Genomic DNA, 17,700 nt, shown 5'->3' with positions numbered 1-17,700 from the left:
TTTGTGGGCTCTTTACATGACGCAGTGACCCTGCCATGACTCTCCTGCACTAAATGCCCTTTGTTCCATTTTTAAATAGATCGCCGATAATGAGCTATCAAATTACCCCATTGTGTTCTGCTTCAGTTTCCTCCATGAAAAGAGTTAAAGCAGCAAGAAGAGGAGCAAGATCAATGAAAGATAATGGAAGACTCAGATATGGGGAGAAGGAGGGGGGAAGGGGAGGGGCGAAAGGAAGTGGGTGAAAAAGGGAGTCAGTTGTGTTCCTGTATTTAAAACGGAAGCAGAAAGCCCCGTTTTAAATGCAGGATTTTAGGCTGGTGTAGAAATGCCCAGAATGATGGGGAACTTGTGGAATATTTTATTATCTGCCCTTGAGTTGTTCTTTCTTCCAGCAGATGCGAACGTCAAGATTGCAGAGGCTTATTGTAAACTCTGTAATCTTTTAGCTGCAGTATTTCTGATGGCCTGTCTCCCCCTGCACCACCTCAGTATATAATGGTTTTTCTAAATCCTTACACTAGGTGGTAAGAATGCACATTATTCCTGTGGATGATCAGCTTCCCAAAGAAGCTTCAGGAGTGAGCCGCCATCTAACTGTCAAGGAGACTGAGCTTGCCTTTCTAACAAAGAAACATCTCAATTACATAGACATGGAAGCACAGGAAAGGGAGCTCATCTATACCGTCACTTCTCCCCCATCCTTCTCTTCCATACATCAGTAAGTCTGAGTGAATGTACACTTCTCAAAAGAAAAGGGTGTATTTTCAGGGTGTTGCTCAGCAAACCTGGCAGTGACTAGCAAAGCTGTCATTGGGGACTAGCATTTGCATTTGGGTCTGTTGGGTTAAGAAGTTAAGGGCACTTCCCCAGTCAGCTAATGGCTGACTGGGGAATACTGGGAGTTGTAGGACTTTTTCTGTCTAAATATGCATAGGATTGCACCCTATGGGTACTTTCAAAGGGGAAGTCTAACAGCAACCCTGTCTCCCAGCTTGCTGTTCATTGCTCATATGCTGGCAGTTGGCAGTCTCAGTCTTGGTGGCTGCCAGTTTTTGCCTGTTTCCTATCTTACTGTGCATGCAGATGTAAAAGCGTTCAATGCACATGGACTAATATGGAGAGCTGCAGCAGTGGCAATGAACAATCAGAAGATAAAGAGCCAGCCGTCCTCTCTCTCATCCTTACTATCAGTTCCTTGCTTGTCAGGCACGGAGCCAGGGAGCAAGGAGGCAGCAGCATCTATTTCTCCTCCTTCTCACCATCACCATTGTCTGGGCCAGGGCGGGGAGACAGGTGAACAAGCAGGTTGCCATGGTGAAGAGGAGGAGCAACTCCAGGGCGCTCTTGTCAGTGGGACCCTGCTGGGGGTGGGCCCCGACCATGCCTTGACTCTGGCTCTGGATATGGGAATAGATTTTGGAAAGTACACGTGCTTCTTCTTTTGTTATTTAAAAAGTTGTATGATTTTGCATATACACATGACAATACCAGTGTTTCTGTGCAGCCACACAGATGCTGGGAAATTATTTATGGTAGACAGCATTCCTAAGATGATCAAGGATCCTGCTACTCCATCACTGCGATCATTCACTCAGGTTTGTTATCACGTTTAACACCTATTCGAAACCAGGTGCCCTATCACCCAATAGCCCCTCCCCTTACTTCTAGGCACATGGGAGTCGATAGAAGCAAGTCACTCTGCGTGTGATCAGGAGTAGTTTCTACTGCATCACAACTGTGCATAAAGAAACATATACCTGCTCAACATATTATGTGGGCAATATGGTTCCTGCAAATGATACCAATTTTTGAAATGGATTCTGTAATGTGATTTTAATGAATTCCCATCTGGACTTCAGCCCTGAAGTGGGTTTTTCTGTTCTAGCTGGCCATGTAAAATATGATGGTGGATATGCTGAGTTCTGAGTGGGCATTATGCTGTGTGAGATTTTAATTTCATTTATTAAATTTCTATACCACCCAATAGCCAAAGCTCTCTGGGTGGTTTAAAAACATTAAAAACCTTAAAAATATAGTATTATGCATAATACAGTTTTATTCTGGTTGTACTGTTATATTGTGGTTTTAAGCTTTCATATTTTATATTGTTTTATGCTGCACTTTGTGGTTTTAATTTTTGTGAACCACCCAGAGAGCTTCGGCTATTGGGCGGTATAGAAATGAAATGAAATAACTAAATAAATTATATAGAACAGTTTAGCTACAAACGTATAAACAGAGCAGACACACACACGCACACACATACACACATCCAAACAACATCTCATGACCTGATTGAAACCCTATTATATGGTGCCAAATGCCTGGGAGTAGAGGAAGGTCTTAACCTGGCACCAAAAATATAACAATGTTGGTGCCAGGTGGGCCTTGCTGGGGAGGAATTGGGGGGACACCACTGAGAAGGCCGTCCCCCTTGTTGCCACCTTCTGAGCCTCCCTTGGAGAAGGCACCTGGAGATGGGCCTTAGACAACAAGCATAGTGTACGTGTAGGTTCATGCCAGGAGAGGCGCTCCATCAGAGATGGTTCTGCTCTGTGTTCTATCCCTGCATATTTTTGTAGAGTAGGAGTAGTAACACTTGGAAAATGGGGACTGAAAGCTGGGAAACCATCTTTCTCAAATACAACACATCTGTAGAATCAGCTTGTCATCTACTGGACATACTGAACAACTCAAAGCAGCCTCCATGAATTGAGCCCTGCCTCAAAGTAAAGTGTTTGGGCTACATCTGCTTATGCAGTGGGGGTTTCCTTTCCTCTCTTCTCTCCTCCAGCCCCCTTCATTTCTGCTCCAGAGAGTCCCCCAACCTTTCAGAGCAGATTTGGGGAGGGGGAGCTGCAGGGAGTAGGGGGAGAGTGTTCTGCCGCAGAGTTTGCCCTGCTGGCAGATAGACACAATTGGATACGAACCGTTCTTCTTTTTTACACATACCTTGAAAGTTGCCTTAATTTTCACCACCATCTCCACTATTCCAACTCATTTGCAGTTTCTTTGTACACAAGTGAAGGCTCTCTCTGCTCTAAATGTCCCCACAACTCCTCTAGCTAGTATTGGAACATATCCTGAAATTATGCATCTCTGTGTCACTACAGATGGACTGAAGATTAAAATGCACTCCAGGCCTCTTTGCAGGTAGCACCAAAACATGTGGAGGCTGAAATGCAGTTGCAAATCCACCTTACTGCATGGCCTACAATCAAAAGCTGGATTTTTGTGGATTCAAAACCGCAGTAAATGTGTGCTCCTGTGTGTTCATCCTGAGTGCGCAAATAGCACAACAGTGGCTCAGAGTTGCTTTCTGTGCTATGTGTGAAATATACCTCCTGCCTTGGAAAAATATTTTCTCTACATGAAAATATAGCTGTGGATCAGAGCACCATTTGATTAAACAGTGATTAAACTATTCTGATTTGTCCCTGAAATAAAAAAAATAACATTAGTGACATACATGCAAAGTGGAAGTTCATTACCATACATTAACAGACATTTTGGTTTTATGGGAGCTGGAAGAAAATATATCTCTTACATTTTACTTGCTTCTTTGTTTAATTATTTTGTGCCCATAGCATGCTGTAAACCACATGAAGGTTGCCTACATGCCGCCTTTGCCAGATATTGGTCCTGAGCCTCAGTATATCCAATTCACATTTTCAGTCAGCAATCAACATGGTGGAACTTTGTATGGCATCTGTTTTAATATTACCATTCTTCCAGTAGACAATCAAGCTCCAGAGGTATGATTACGATGCTGTTGGGAATGGGAGGAAATAAGGGGTTAGGCATCACTCAGGGTTGAACCTAGATGAAAGAAGAAGCCACTGGCTGGGTTCACATGACACGACAATCCACCATGGGCAGCCAGCCATGGTGGGTTGTTGTGTTGTCCAAACCCAGTGTGTTTTCCACAGGGTGGCTTCTCTCAAACAAGCCACCCTGAGAACCCATAGCTTGTTGTAGGCTTGTTCATATCTATGGTGGGTTGTCATGTTGTCCGAACCCAGGAGAGCAGTTTTATTGTGGGTTTTCGGGATTGGCTACAGAGCTGCTTGGCAAGAATGGCAAAAAAGCCGCTGCATCTTATTGGAGTCAGAAAGTATTTTTGTTCCCTCATATGATCTGGGTTTTTCCCATTAGGCTATCGCAAACTGTCCCTTCTGGATACCACTTAGGTACAAAAGTGCAGAATTAGACTCACGGTGCAATCTTATGTGCATGTACTCAGAAGTAAATCCATTTAGTTCAGTGGGAATTACTCCCAGGTAAGTGAGTATAGGATTGCAACAAAAGTGATATTTTTACTCCGTCCATGATTTTGAAATCATAGTATCTTTAATTGTAGCCCAATTTTGGTGAATTTCACAAAGGGTAAGAAAATAAAAATGTTAGTTGTTTAAAATCTTTTAATGACCCTAATTTCTTTCCATTTCATATTTTAGAACAAAGTCCGGCAATTCTAAAGCCTGGCTTACCAACAACTGAATCAATATTTGCACTGGGGCAATACTGCAAGTACTGCAGGTGGACCCATTTATTTTTTTAGCTTTGGATATGGTTCAATGGCCTGAAAAAATGTGTTGTATTCTGTGAAAAAGATTACCTTAATCAACATGAGTAAAAATATCTTCTGAGAGAACACTGGAACTGTTGTCTCTTTCCTTCTGCTCAGGTGTTTACAAACAACTTGAAAGTGGAAGAAGGTGGGCTGTGCACCATTACAGAGAACCACATTTTAATTTCAGATGTGGACACCAAACTGGAAAATGTTCGCATCTGCCTCCTAAGGCCACCTCTCCATGGGACTGTTGAGTTGGATGGAATTCCTATGAATCAAGGGGATCAACTTGCTTGTGAAGATTTGTACACATCCAAAGTCAGGTTAGAGGGGAATATGTTCTTCTTGCTGTAGTTTCTGGGTGCTTCCAGACAGACAGCTCTTAATCAAAAGGTGTTGTGTAGCTATTTTGTCTTTACTTTCTTGATTGATTTTTCTGTGGTAAGAAAAAAAGATTGAAGAAGTGGTGGGAAAATGTGGGAAGGTTACAAATGGAAGACGTGGTCATCTAGACTCCTTGTAAAATTCTGTGTTTGAGACAGGGTAATTGCACAATAACAGGCTCATCTGGAATCACCCACTGATTGCTCAACCAATTAATCTAACAATTTTAGAACTGAAATGTATGAATAATCTCACAGTGATGTATATTTGGTGGACTATAGCACTTCACATGTAGATTGGGTCAAATGTTTGAATTAACATGCACGCACACACACCCCTCCCTGCAAATACAAAACTATCATGTCAGAGAAGGATAATATAGAATATTCTCCTTGATATACTAATTTTGTTTCACACATTAGATTTGCCCCCTGCAGCCTGAAATCCAGCAACAATTCATCATGTCAGACAGGGGTGAGCAACACACGGCCCTCGCCACCCCCTGCTACGGCCCCCACTGTCTCCCACCGCTGAGATGCCAAAATCGCTAAACAAGACTTAAGCAGCCAAATCTTAGGTGTTTTCAAGCAAGATTTGGCCATTTTAGGCTTCCTACCACTATGGGCAAAGAATGTATATTTCAAGCCCAGTAATGCAGAGAAGTCAGTCAAACTGTCTGTGGTTAAGTCTGTGCAGCTGCCCCTTCAACTAGCTGGAAGTAAATATAAGAAGAGTCCTGCTGGATCAAACCAAGGCCTGTCTGGTCCAGCATCCTGTTTCCCACAGTGTCCAATCGGACGCCTCTTGGGAAACCTACAAGCAGGGCAGGAGGGCAATAGCCCTCTCCTGCTGTTGTTTCCCTGAGACTGGGATTTAGCCCTCAAGCCATTGATAGCCTTATCTTCCATGAAGGCAGGAATGTCCTTTTCCAACAGAAACAACGGAATCTTGCAGCACCTTAAAGGCTATCACATTTATTCTGGCATAAGCATTTGAGGACACTGTCCACTTCATCGGATCAGACAGCGTCCACGAAAGCTTATGCAGAATAAATGTCATAGTCTTTAAGGTGCCACAAGACCTTTTGTTGTTTTTGCTGCAACATGCTAACACAGCTATCCCTCTGGAAAGCCTTTCCCCCCTGGAAACACTGTAAAGCATGCACACTACTGACATTGTATTAATGCTGATACTACTATCTACAGTGAAGAAAAAGAAAAACTACCATAAGGAACAGCCATAGATCAGTGTCAGAGCACCTGCTTTGCATGCAAAAGATCCCAGGTTCAATCCCTGGCATATCCAAGTGTGGCTGGAAAAGACCACTGTCTGAAACCCTGAAGAGCTGCTGCCAGTCAGTGCAGACAATACTGAATTAGATAGACAAGTGATCTGACTTTGTATTAGGCAGTGTCCTACATTCCTTCCCCCATCATCCCAGTTGTTGTCTTTTAATGTAGATTGTTACATATCTAGCTGGGGACTGCAAATTCTGTGACATGTGCAGCACTTAGCACATTGTAGGAACGGTGTAATGCTGCTTGTAGCAGTAATATTAATGCAATCATTTGAAATAAGTTGAGAATTCTATTCCCACAGGTATCATCATAACGGCTCAGAGATTCCACAGGATCATATCCTGCTTGCAGCTACAGATGGTGTCAATTCCTTTGAGTTTATTCTGCATATTAAGGTCAGTGCAAGACTCATCAGAATGTAGGTCTACTAGGAAATGAAAACCTTCAGAGGGCTTTGTGGTTCTTTCAGTAACGGGAAACTCTTGGACTGGATGAGGTTTCTACTTCACTTTGGAGCTTTACGTGATGGCATTGGTTAGACAACAAATTTGGCAGGTACTAGTTAATAGACATCTGCACCTGTTCCAGATTATTCCCTACTGTCAGGAACGAATCCACTTTGAATTAAATGTTGAAAATGTAGTGCATCAGCAAGGGAGAGCTGTTTTGTTTCCAAGTATTATGTTTCATACTTAAAAGTAACAGAAGCCACTTAAAAATAAGCAAACCCTATGTTGTGTGCTTGTATATATTCACCCTCACGTTGTCAACTTAAACACATTAACGTATTAAAAGTCAGATTTAAAAACAAAACTGGTTAAATACATTATTTGTAAAATTAGGACGATACCAGCCTGTTAGGAGTGTTCACAGAGGATTGGGTTCTTCAGTTCTGGATCCTGAGTGAGACATGTAGAGGCTGCTTCAAACATTAAGTTTTTTACGTGTATGTTAATTCTGCATATTATGTACAAGTGGATGTAATATAATCTGGATGCCATTCCTTTTTAAAACAAAAAGAGCTTGGGGAGTAATTAATTTTCAAGAGATCTAGTGGGAGGAGGGGTGTTTCACTCTTTCCCTGCTCGCTGTTTCTCTGCTCAAAATGGTTTTCCTCAGTTCTATCAAATTGAATGAGAACGGTTGAAAGAAATGTGGGAGAAATGTTCGCCACAGCACTAGTTTCAACACAAGCTTGCACATATTTCCCCCCCAGGTGATGCCTGTAAATGATGAGCCTCCTGTCATGAATGCTGAGCTCATTCCCTTCCTTCAGTGTCCAGAGGGTCGGGCGGTATCCATCACCTCAGCACACCTTTATGCTACTGATGCAGATAGTGAAGACATGCAGCTGATGTTCATCCTTGCTCGGCATCCTAAGCATGGGGTTGTGAAGAAAGATGGCATTGTAGTAGATCGTTTTCCCCAAGCAGATGTTGGTGCTGGAGGAGTGGCATACGAACACACGAGTAAGTGAGAGCAACACCCTGTTCGTATACTGGTCAAGTCTTTACTAGGGATGCTGGAGGAATCCACTTGCGGGCTGGAGCTTGACAAGTTTTTATCAGCTCCCCCCACCCCCCACACTCAGTCCACAGTGAGTCGGGCCAGCTAGCAGATTTTCCTTTTTTAAAAAAATTGCGGAAATAGGCATTTAATTTGTGGAAATAGATGGAACTCCTTCAAGTCCAAAAACGGCCGGATTTCCCAGCGATGGACATCCCCAGTCTTTACTGCTATGCTCATAAATGAGGTCAACCGAAATGTTATGGCCCCTGGATGCAGGTACCCCCAAAATTGCTTGTGTCATCATTCCACAGGTTGACTGTAACACTGAAAAGATTGACCAGGATGCATGCAGCATCTTTGTATCAGCATGGATATGCTCCAGGTGACAGATGCTGTAATTCAGCCTTCCCCAACCTGATGTTCTCTAGATGTCTTGGACTACAACTCCTTTCATCCCCATCCATACTGGCCATGCTTATTTATTAATTTATTTATTTATTAAATGTATTAATCGCCCATCTGGCTGGTCACCCAGCCACTCTGGCGATGTACAAAGTATATAATAAAACAATAAAATTCTACAGTAAAAACATTTTCTAAAATACCCTAACCCACCCCAAATGCCTGCCTGAACCACGTTTTTAATGCACAGCGGAAGCTCATTAAAGAGGGGGCATGGCGGAGTTCCCTATGGAGGAAGTTCCACAGAGTGGGGGCCACCACAGAAAAGGCCCTCTCCCTTGTCCCCACCAGTCTAGCTGTCCTGGCTGATGGGACAGAGAGAAGGCCATCCGAGGCTGATGTTGTTAAGCGGCCTGTCTGGTGTTGCTGGAGGCGCTCCTTAAGATAGGCTGGGCCGGAACTGCATAGGATTTTAAATGTCAAAACCAACACCTTGAATTTGGCCCAGAAAACAACTGGTAACCAGTGCAACTCCTTCAGCACTGGAGTGATGTGATCTCTCCGGCGGCTGCCTTTAATCAGGTGAGCCACTGCATTCTGTACCAGCTGCAGCTTCCGAACCATCTTCAAGGGTAACCCCATGTAGAGCGCATTACAGTAGTCTAAACGAGAGGAGACCAGGGCATGTACTACCGATGGGAGCAGATGGTCGGGAAGGAAGGGGCGCAGCCGCCGTATCAGATGGAGTTGATACAGCGCTGTCCGGCTCACAGCTGACACCTGAGCCTCCATGGACAGCTGGGAGTCCAAAATGACCCCCAGGCTGCGGACCTGGTCTTTCAAGGGTAGCCGTACCCCATTCAACACCAGGTTAACATCCCCCAGCCTCCTCTTGTCTTCCACCAGAAGTACCTCAGTTTTGTCAGGGTTCAGCTTCAGCTTATTCCTCCCCATCCAGCCACTCACTGTCTCCAGACATTTGGACAGGGATTCTACAGTGAACCTTGGTGAAGATTTGAACGAGAGGAAGAGCTGCATGTCATCCGCATATTGATGACACCGCACCCCAAACCTCCTGATGATAGCTCCCAGCAGCTTCACATAGATGTTAAATAGCATCAGGGAGAGGATGGAACCCTGTGGCACCCCAGAAGTGAGCAGCCACGGGTCTGAAACCTCCTCTCCCACTGCTACCCTCTGGTACCTGCCGGAGAGGAAGGACCGGAACCACCGCAATACAGTGTCTCCAATGCCCAACCCCTCCAGGCGGTCCAGGAGGATACCTTGGTCAACGGTATCAAAAGCCGCTGAGAGGTCGAGGAGAACAAGGAAGGAGCATTCACCCCTATCCAGAGCCCTCCTCATATCATCCACCAAGGCGACCAAGGCCGTTTCTGTCCCATGCCCAGGACTGAAGCCTGACTGAAATGGGTCCCATTTCCAATAATGCTTGTTGGGATGATGGGAGTTGTAGTCCAACACATCTGGATAGCACCAGGTTGGGAAAGACTGATATAGGTAGTGTATCCCTTAAGTGAGAGGTATGTGTTTGTAGCATCACATTGGCTAAAAGAGGGTAATTAGATTCCGCTCCCTCAATGGTTAGCATTTTATTACCCTATTTGCATGACAGAGAAAAGATGTATATAGTCTTTTTCATACTCTTGCAATTGTTCCTTATAAGGCATAATGTGCCATAATTGCGCACTGTTAGATACTTCTCTTGAACTTCTTGGTGTGTTTTTTTCACGATCTTATCCCTATTGATGAAAATATTTTGGTACCGCTGCATTTTTTTAAAAACTTCCTTTAGGATTTTTTTTACCTTGTACTGCAAAAATATCATGCTTTATATGTAGTTCTTTTTTCCAGGTGGAGAGATTGGCTTGACTCCTTTGTTTGATATCCTTACCTTTGTTGTCTCGGACGATGAAATGGGCCCAGATGGAAATGCCTGTTGTTATGATGGATCTCCCTTTCCTCCTATTCCACTTCATAACTCCTTTCCAGTGTTTGACATTAATATCACAATATTTCCAGTGGATAACCAGCCACCATCCATTGGCACTGGTAAAAAAATATTTTTCTTGATTTTTTTGTATGCTCACTCAGTTGGCATGTTGAGAATGTGGACCAGGTAACTCCATGATACATTCAACATGTGGTGAAAGTAGAGATGTTGGAGAAATCTGCAATGGATTCAAATGAGTTCAGATTTCTATGAATCCAAGCGGTGCACTGGCTTTTTCCAAGCTGCATGGCCTTGCAGATCATTTTTAACTTTTTTGCAGGGGGGATTTGCACAAATTCAGGTTTGCTGGTAGGAAAGGGGAGAGGCGCTTGGGGGTTGTTCTGCCTCAGATGCTAAAATAACTTGGCTGGGCATGGTACTATGCACCTTGACTTCGCCTCAGGCAGCAAGGTGTCTTTTTTATGTAATGTGGGAGGGAGGCATTAAAAATGTGGCACACCCCCTTGCGGTCTGATGTGGTACAGTCTTCTCTATGACCTTAGGATTCTACCACTTTGTTCTGATCCACATACGCAGCAGGCTAAAGATAATGAGATTAACACTTATTTGCTTTAGCCTAAATTTAAAAGCAGGGTTTTTTAAAGGAAGGGGAAATGATTGATCATTAGGACTATACTTTAGGATCTGTTAGGCCAATGCTGAACTATCCATGTTAATTTATTGTTTTCAAGGCACTATACTGTTAAAACACACACACAGTCCCTCCCCACAGGCTCAACTTTAAAAAGTGTTGGAGCAGGAATATTAACTGGATTTCCAAGAATGAAAAATTGCAGCTAAAGAACACAGGGCCTCTTGTGGGTCAGACTGTACATGAGTCCTAAATGCTTTGAACTATCTTTGCCTTGACCAGGCTCCATGTCCATTCTGTGGCGCAGCAGTTCCAATTAACATTCCTTTCTAACTGCCTGACCAAATAAAGCTATTTTGCCAGTATTGTATGAATGTTCACCACTTTTCAGCAACGTACATATGAGTAAGTTTGTGACTTGCTGTCTATCGCCCAAGCAATGTTCTGGAAATGAAGTATCATCCCAGCAGGGAAATTAAGCACTGATGCATGAAAAATGGTTCATTATGAGAAATTCCTAACAGCTCTCAGGCAATTAATGCTGTGACAAACGGAGGTAACCGATCTTGAGCAGCACATAAACCATACTTAATAGCTTATCAACAAAACCGTTTTGCAAGTGTTTTTTCCCCCTCCTCACTCTCCTGGTGAGAAAGGAGAGTCATTGGTGTGACTGGAAAGCAATTATGCCAAGTGGCTGAACAACGGCTTTCTCAGCCAGCTATTAGCTGCATGTCTTGAGCTTGAAATATCCTTACAATTCAAGATGCTTAAGTAGTCTCATTATGTCATTTGCTTCCAGGTGCCATGTTTGTTGTGGAGGAAGGTTCCTCGGCTGCCATTACAGTTGACCACTTGTATGCCACTGATCCTGACACCAAAGCAGATGACTTAAAGTTTGTTTTGGCTTCTCCTCCCCAGTTTGGGTACATAGAAAATATATTACCTTCCCCTGGCTTTGAGAAAAGCAACATGGGAATAAGTATAGGTATGTGTCTGCTACAGTGAAGAGCAACTTCTCTTTAAACCCAGGAACCTTGCCATGCTCTCTGTAATCTAGGGTGTATTTTATGATAGTATGCTAGTATGTATGTCCAGGGGTGCAGGACCTCAGGCCCAAGGGCCAAATCCTGGGGTCCCAATCCAGCCCTCTGGGATTCTCCAGATGGCCATGCCCCTGCCCCCCATCATTTGGTGGTTTCCCAGGTTTTGTGCAGTTTTTCCCATTCCAGAAAGTTGAAATGCCTCTCCTAAGGCTTAGTTACTGGCAGGAGGAGCTTTGAGCTGAAATAGGCTGGTATTTTTGGCCTTGCCCCTTTTGCCTTCAGCCCCACCCACCACTGGCGTGTGGCCCATGAGAGTTACTTGAAATGGAATTTGGTCCTCGGGCTGAAGCAGGTTCAACATGCCTGATGTATCTGCTAGACATTTATCTGTGCTGGTTTTTGATTGATAATGGATTTTACTGTAACTTACTGTCTTTTAATCTGTCAAGCACCTATGGTTCTATCCGACGTTAATGCTACTGGAAAAATTACAAGAGCCAGCAGTCTACAAGCGGTTGCACAACTGCAAGCGGAACAATTAACCCAACTTGTGCGAGCAATACCAAGCCTAATGAAGGTGCAATGCCTTGTGCAAGGATGAAAATGGGGTTTCCACCTCTGTTAGAAGCTTTGTGCTAGCAGAATGACACCACTGGATACAGTCCCTAGAGAGAATTGTCTATGAAGAATTTAGGACGACGACGACGATGATGATATAGCAATATATAGGCTCTCAAAAATTGGGTCCCTCTGAACTGTGCTGCTCTAATTGGCTTCCCACATTCATCCAATGTTAAAATTGGCTCTAGATTTTGAGGGGTTTGCTGCTCCACCTCTAGTAAATACCTGGGGGCTGGACACACAGTGAATTCCCCCTTATGTAAATATGACAGATGCATTTTAGAGTACATATTTTTCTCTTCTCTGTGTCACCTTTAGTCAAACAAATGTACATGTTGTTAGTTAACTGCAATGTTATTTCAACTGGGAGAACAAAATATGCAGTTCTGTTAATTTTCATTTCTTTCAAATGTCTAGCCTCGTTTCTGTTGAAAAATGTAAAGGCCCTGCACATAAATTATGTCCAGACAAGGCACAGGAGGATTGAACCAACCACAGACCAATTTATGCTCTATGCCACTGATGGGAAACGTCATTCAATGGAGACCCCATTTTATATCTTAATCAGCCCAGCCAATGATGAAGTTCCAGAGTTCATAGCAAGGAATATTACAGTAAGGAAGGAAATACAGCATCTACTTTGCCAAAGTCAATATAGCTGCTCTCTTTTGTTTTCTCCCCTCAAAATGACCCCAACACCTTCCTCCTTATGTGCTTGTGTATTCATCCAAGTCCAAAGAAACCAGTGGACTATGCATATCTTCTAAATGTTTTCTTTGGGCCTCTGACCTTGTAGCAATCCTCATCACATCGTCATCCTCTACTTCTGTCCTCCATCACCCTCCTCCATCCATTCTTTGCACATGCATCCATGGCCTCTCCTGTCCTGCTCCTTCCCATTTCTATGGGCCATCTTGTGAGGGCAACATGAGAGTTCTCTTTGCTTCATCTCTGGGGAGGGAAAGGCGGGGTCAGTGACAAGGGCTCAGGCCAGAGCAGTGCAGCAGAAATCACACCTTTTTCATGGCTGTGTGGCTCTTAAGACCTGGCAACCAGGTGCCCAGCTTTCTCCCTCCCATCCAAGTTGTCAATGGAATTTTTGTTCTATTTTCTTGCTTAGCATCTTTCCTTAACTTGCTTCTCCTTTCCTCACTCCTTCTGTCTTTCTCATTCCTCTCTCCATCCTTCCACACTTTTATCTGCCTTTCATCTGTTTCAGACTTGCTTTCTCAAACTGTATCCTTTTCTTCCTTCCTTCCTTCCTTCCTTCCTTCCTACAGACACACACACACACACACACACACTAATGGTTGGAGGGAACAGCATCTCTTTGCAAAAACAGGATTGTTTATAATTTTTTCTTAATGTCTTTCACATAAGCACTGCAGAATTTTTATCTGCATTTGTTTACTCAGCATTCTTAAAGGACTGGTGGATGATGCTGGGCTGGGACAAGCAGGAAGGGCTTGCGTCAGGGCTGCAGAACCTCTTACAGCCTGAGGGCCAAATTCCATTTCAGAGAAGTTCTTGGGAGCTGCATTCCAGTGGTGAATGGGGCCGAAGGCAAAAGGGATGGTGCCAAAACACTAAAATACCAGCATATTTCAGCCCAGAGCTCTTAGAGCCAGTAACTGAGCCGTAGGAGAGGCATTTCAACCTTCTAGAATGGGGAAAAAAGTACACAAAAGCCAGGAAACTACCAAATGATCAATTATCGGGAGAAGGGCAGAGGAAGGGGGCATGGTCATCTGGGGCTGGATTTGTGCTCTGGGACTCAAGGTCTGCACACCTGGCTAATGTAGATGGAGTCAGGGGTTGAGCACCATCAGCCATTGCCTGCAGATGCAACTGAGTACCACGGAATTGGTTTATTTGGCACCCCTGCAATGCCAGCACCTGGGGCACCTGCCTTTTGTCATATAATTCAGACAGCTGGTCTATTCATTAAGATGGAGAGAGAAAGCCTTTTGCTTCACAGTAAAATCTAGCGATGATTTATTGGAACAGATTAGACTGGTGTCTGTAGGTGTGGGAATCCCATTTCTTATCACTCCATTCTGCAAAAGAATTGGCCTTTCCTTTCCTTTGGTTACTCAGGTGCAGGAGGGCCAGATGAAAGAACTGGATCCATCTGTAATCAACGTTGTTGATCTGGACAAACCTCAGGATACTCTGATGTTTACTGTCCTGCAACATCCCCAGCATGGCCTCCTTGTTAATGGGATGTACAGCAATGACATCATCCGCTACAAACAGGCAATTAACAGTCATCAGCATCATGAACTTCCTGTGCATGAATTCTCCATGGAGTTTTTAAAAAATGGTAAGTGCTGTGCTCCTTCCTACTGGACTATTTGTTCTGTGAAACAATTACTACCAGGTAGTGGGATAATAAGAAATATGCATGTCTTATTTCTCCACCTGGTTCAGAGTCTTATCTATCTGTTTATCTGAGGACAGCAGATTAAAACTGCAGTACTATGCGCATTTACAAAGCAGTAAGTCTTAATTAATTTACTGGGATTTTTTTCTAAGTACATATGCATAGGATCAGGCTAGACAGTGCAATCCTATACACACTTATCTAGGAATACTGCTGAGTAGACATGCATAGGGTTTGTTTAAATTTATATCCCACCTTTTAGAAAATTTCCTTATGAGGCAGTTTATATAAGTTAATTTATAACAGTATAAAAAATGCCATAGTTAACACTAAGCTATGGATTGCACTGTAAATGACTTTAACATCTTTCGGTCTGTCTAAATGTATGTGACTACATACTGAATGGATACCTGAAATGATCAGGGGCTGGACAGCTCCCTTAAAAGGCTACAAAGATTGGGTAGTTAGTTTAGAAAATAAGTGCCTGGGGTGGGGACATGAAAGAGGTTTCTAAACTTATGCAAGGTGTGGAAAAAGTGGATAGAGAGGTTTCTCTTTCTTTCCCATAACACTACAGCTCAGGGTCATCCAGTGAAACGGAATGGGAAGAGTTCAAGGACATCATTCAAATGTCACAATGGCCATTAGCTTGGATGACTTTAACAGGGGATTAGAGAAATTCATGGAAGATATGGCTATCCATGGCTGCTAGTCATGATTGATGTATGAAGCCTGCAGGTTTCAGAGGCACCGTGTTGCCCTCTGGATACCACTGCAGCAACAGGAGAGGGTAATTGCCCATGTGCTTGTGGGCTTCCCAGAGGCATCTGCTTGACCACCCTGGGAAACACATACTGTTGGACCTTTGGTCTGATCCAACAGGGCTCGTGGTATGGTGTCATGTAGGTTTACATTAAAGTAAAGGCTACTAAGTTCAATGGATCTTACTCCCAAGTTAGTGCCCTTTGTTGTGTGGCAGCCACTTCAGTTGTTGCAGGGGAAGATAACATCAGAAGCCCCAGGCCGAGTAGGAGACATCTGTACTGGAGCTCCTCCCAACGTTTCAATAAATGGCATGGCAGAAGCTGAATTATGTTTTTTTTAAGCCATGCTATGAGGGAAGCTGCAAATTTAAATTTTAGGAGGGATGGGAGAATAAGAAAATAGATGTCCACTTTTTGAAATCAAGCAGACTATTTGGAAAGGAGCTTTATTACTTGAGCAGGCTGCAATTTTGCTATTGAGTCAATAGTGTGCTGATGGATTAATAACAGCTGCTGTTTTCAAGGCTTGTCCCATGCCAGTTGAAGCACGCTGGCTGTGACTAGCAGAAACATGGGGGCTGGAGGGGCCGGATGGTAAGAGAGGAAAGTGATATGAAAGAGATTTTGAGAGAAATAGATTCATTTCCCCCCAACCCTCTTTCTCTCTTTTGTTACCTTCCCCTTCACCTCACCTTCCAGGAATGAGGCTGATGTATATGCATGATGACTCCGACAGCCTAGCTGATGGTTTTTCAATCCAGCTATCAGATGGGAAACATAAAGTGTCAAAAACCATTTCAGTAGAGGTCATTCCAGTTAATGATGAGAAACCAGTGCTGAGCAAGTAAGCCACATGTCCCTGTTCCAAATTGGTGGGTGTGTTCTGATAAAATGATGGGCAGTGATCGAAACAGCAAATTAGTGATTAACAGAGCTCGTCTCCTGTAAATAACCACAATGGCAACCCTGTCCCATAAAAGGACATTCTGTAATGAGCAAGGAAGACAACTCTAAATCAGAGATGACCATGAACATAGATATACATCTTGCATGTGTAGATCCAAATAATATACTTGTATTATGTACAAATTCAACACATTTACAGTCTGGTCTTCTTTTGGAAAATGATTAAAATGCAATCATGATCTTTGTACACCCTCTGCTGGTCATTCCATACTTTGGACCAGACCTTTTCCCTGATGCATTTTGCTATCCACACACCAAAGGAGAATAGGGCTATTTCTTGTGCCACCTAGGCCAGAGATTCAGCTTCATTGCAGTAAAGTGTCATTAATTGTATGGAAAATAGAACCCCGCCCCATCCCAAAACAGGTTCTCAAAATCCTGTATTTTGCAACAAATGGTCTCTTTACAGAATGAACACTGGAAGTTGCCACAATCACTAATGGAATTCAGTAATGGAGAGAAGGGGAGATGCAATGATGGGGAGGGGGCTGGAGTTTGGATTAGGGATGTGTGAGCCCCCTCTAACCTCAAAATGTAATGAACTGTGCTTTTTGCGTGTTCCAGTTGAATGCCAAGAAACCTTGAGGATTCCCCCACCCCTCACAAGCATTAAATATGAACACTCAAAAAACACCAAGTTCCTGTCATCCCACCTTTCTTGCAAGTACAAAGACAGGTGTTCTCAAACTAAGCTGCTTTCATTCTTGAATGTCCACTCCTGTTTTCGGCATCTTTCAACAATGCGGAAAGTTAATTTGGATAGAAACATAGGAAGTTGCCTTATATTGAGACAGACTGTTGGTCCATCTAGTATTGTCTACACTAACTGGCGGTGGTTCTCCCAGGTCTTTTTCATGCCTTGATACCTGACCCTTGCTTTTTAATGGAGATGTTAGGGGCTTAACCTGGCCCCTTCAGCATTCAAAGCATGTGCTCTGCTACCAATGGACTACAGATCTTCTCAAGACAGGCCCTTTTGCTAAAGCAGCTGTCAAAGAAAGCTCAAGTCTTGTTCTACCTATCCCAGCTAGGGGTGGGGCATGTCTTTGAATGAGGAGAGCTCAACGTGTGAACTCCCCTGGCTCAAATAGGCTGGCCTTCAACTTGAGCACAATTTAAAATGGCTGTACAAATTTGTAGGGCTGTAC

The 17,700-nt window shown here is 43.5% G+C and overlaps 1 protein-coding gene across 7 annotated transcripts in view; it reads left to right on the top strand.

The window, feature by feature from the left end:
* Window positions 1-17,700, top strand: part of FREM1 (FRAS1 related extracellular matrix 1) — a 108,494-nt gene that overhangs the window by 45,498 nt on the left and 45,296 nt on the right. For all 7 annotated transcript variants that reach the window (XR_014787800.1, XR_014787802.1, XR_014787801.1 and 4 more), the window contains 11 exons: window positions 525-721; window positions 1,508-1,598; window positions 3,591-3,758; window positions 4,691-4,899; window positions 6,560-6,653; window positions 7,475-7,727; window positions 10,042-10,239; window positions 11,575-11,760; window positions 12,857-13,053; window positions 14,537-14,762; window positions 16,286-16,430. Coding sequence is in view for 3 of the 7 variants with exons in the window: in XM_084834532.1 (XP_084690658.1) it covers window positions 525-721; window positions 1,508-1,598; window positions 3,591-3,758; window positions 4,691-4,899; window positions 6,560-6,653; window positions 7,475-7,727; window positions 10,042-10,239; window positions 11,575-11,760; window positions 12,857-13,053; window positions 14,537-14,762; window positions 16,286-16,430 (1,964 nt within the window). In the remaining 4 variants the exon portion in view is untranslated. The remainder of the gene's footprint in view (window positions 1-524; window positions 722-1,507; window positions 1,599-3,590; window positions 3,759-4,690; window positions 4,900-6,559; window positions 6,654-7,474; window positions 7,728-10,041; window positions 10,240-11,574; window positions 11,761-12,856; window positions 13,054-14,536; window positions 14,763-16,285; window positions 16,431-17,700) is intronic.

Source organism: Heloderma suspectum, chromosome 2 (assembly GCF_057233095.1).
Source record: "Heloderma suspectum isolate Gila_16-S chromosome 2, 16-S_ref, whole genome shotgun sequence".
Lineage (NCBI taxonomy): Eukaryota > Metazoa > Chordata > Lepidosauria > Squamata > Helodermatidae > Heloderma > Heloderma suspectum.
The sequence above is the reverse complement of the archived record's forward strand: the minus strand, read 5'-3'. Positions and strand labels throughout refer to the sequence as shown.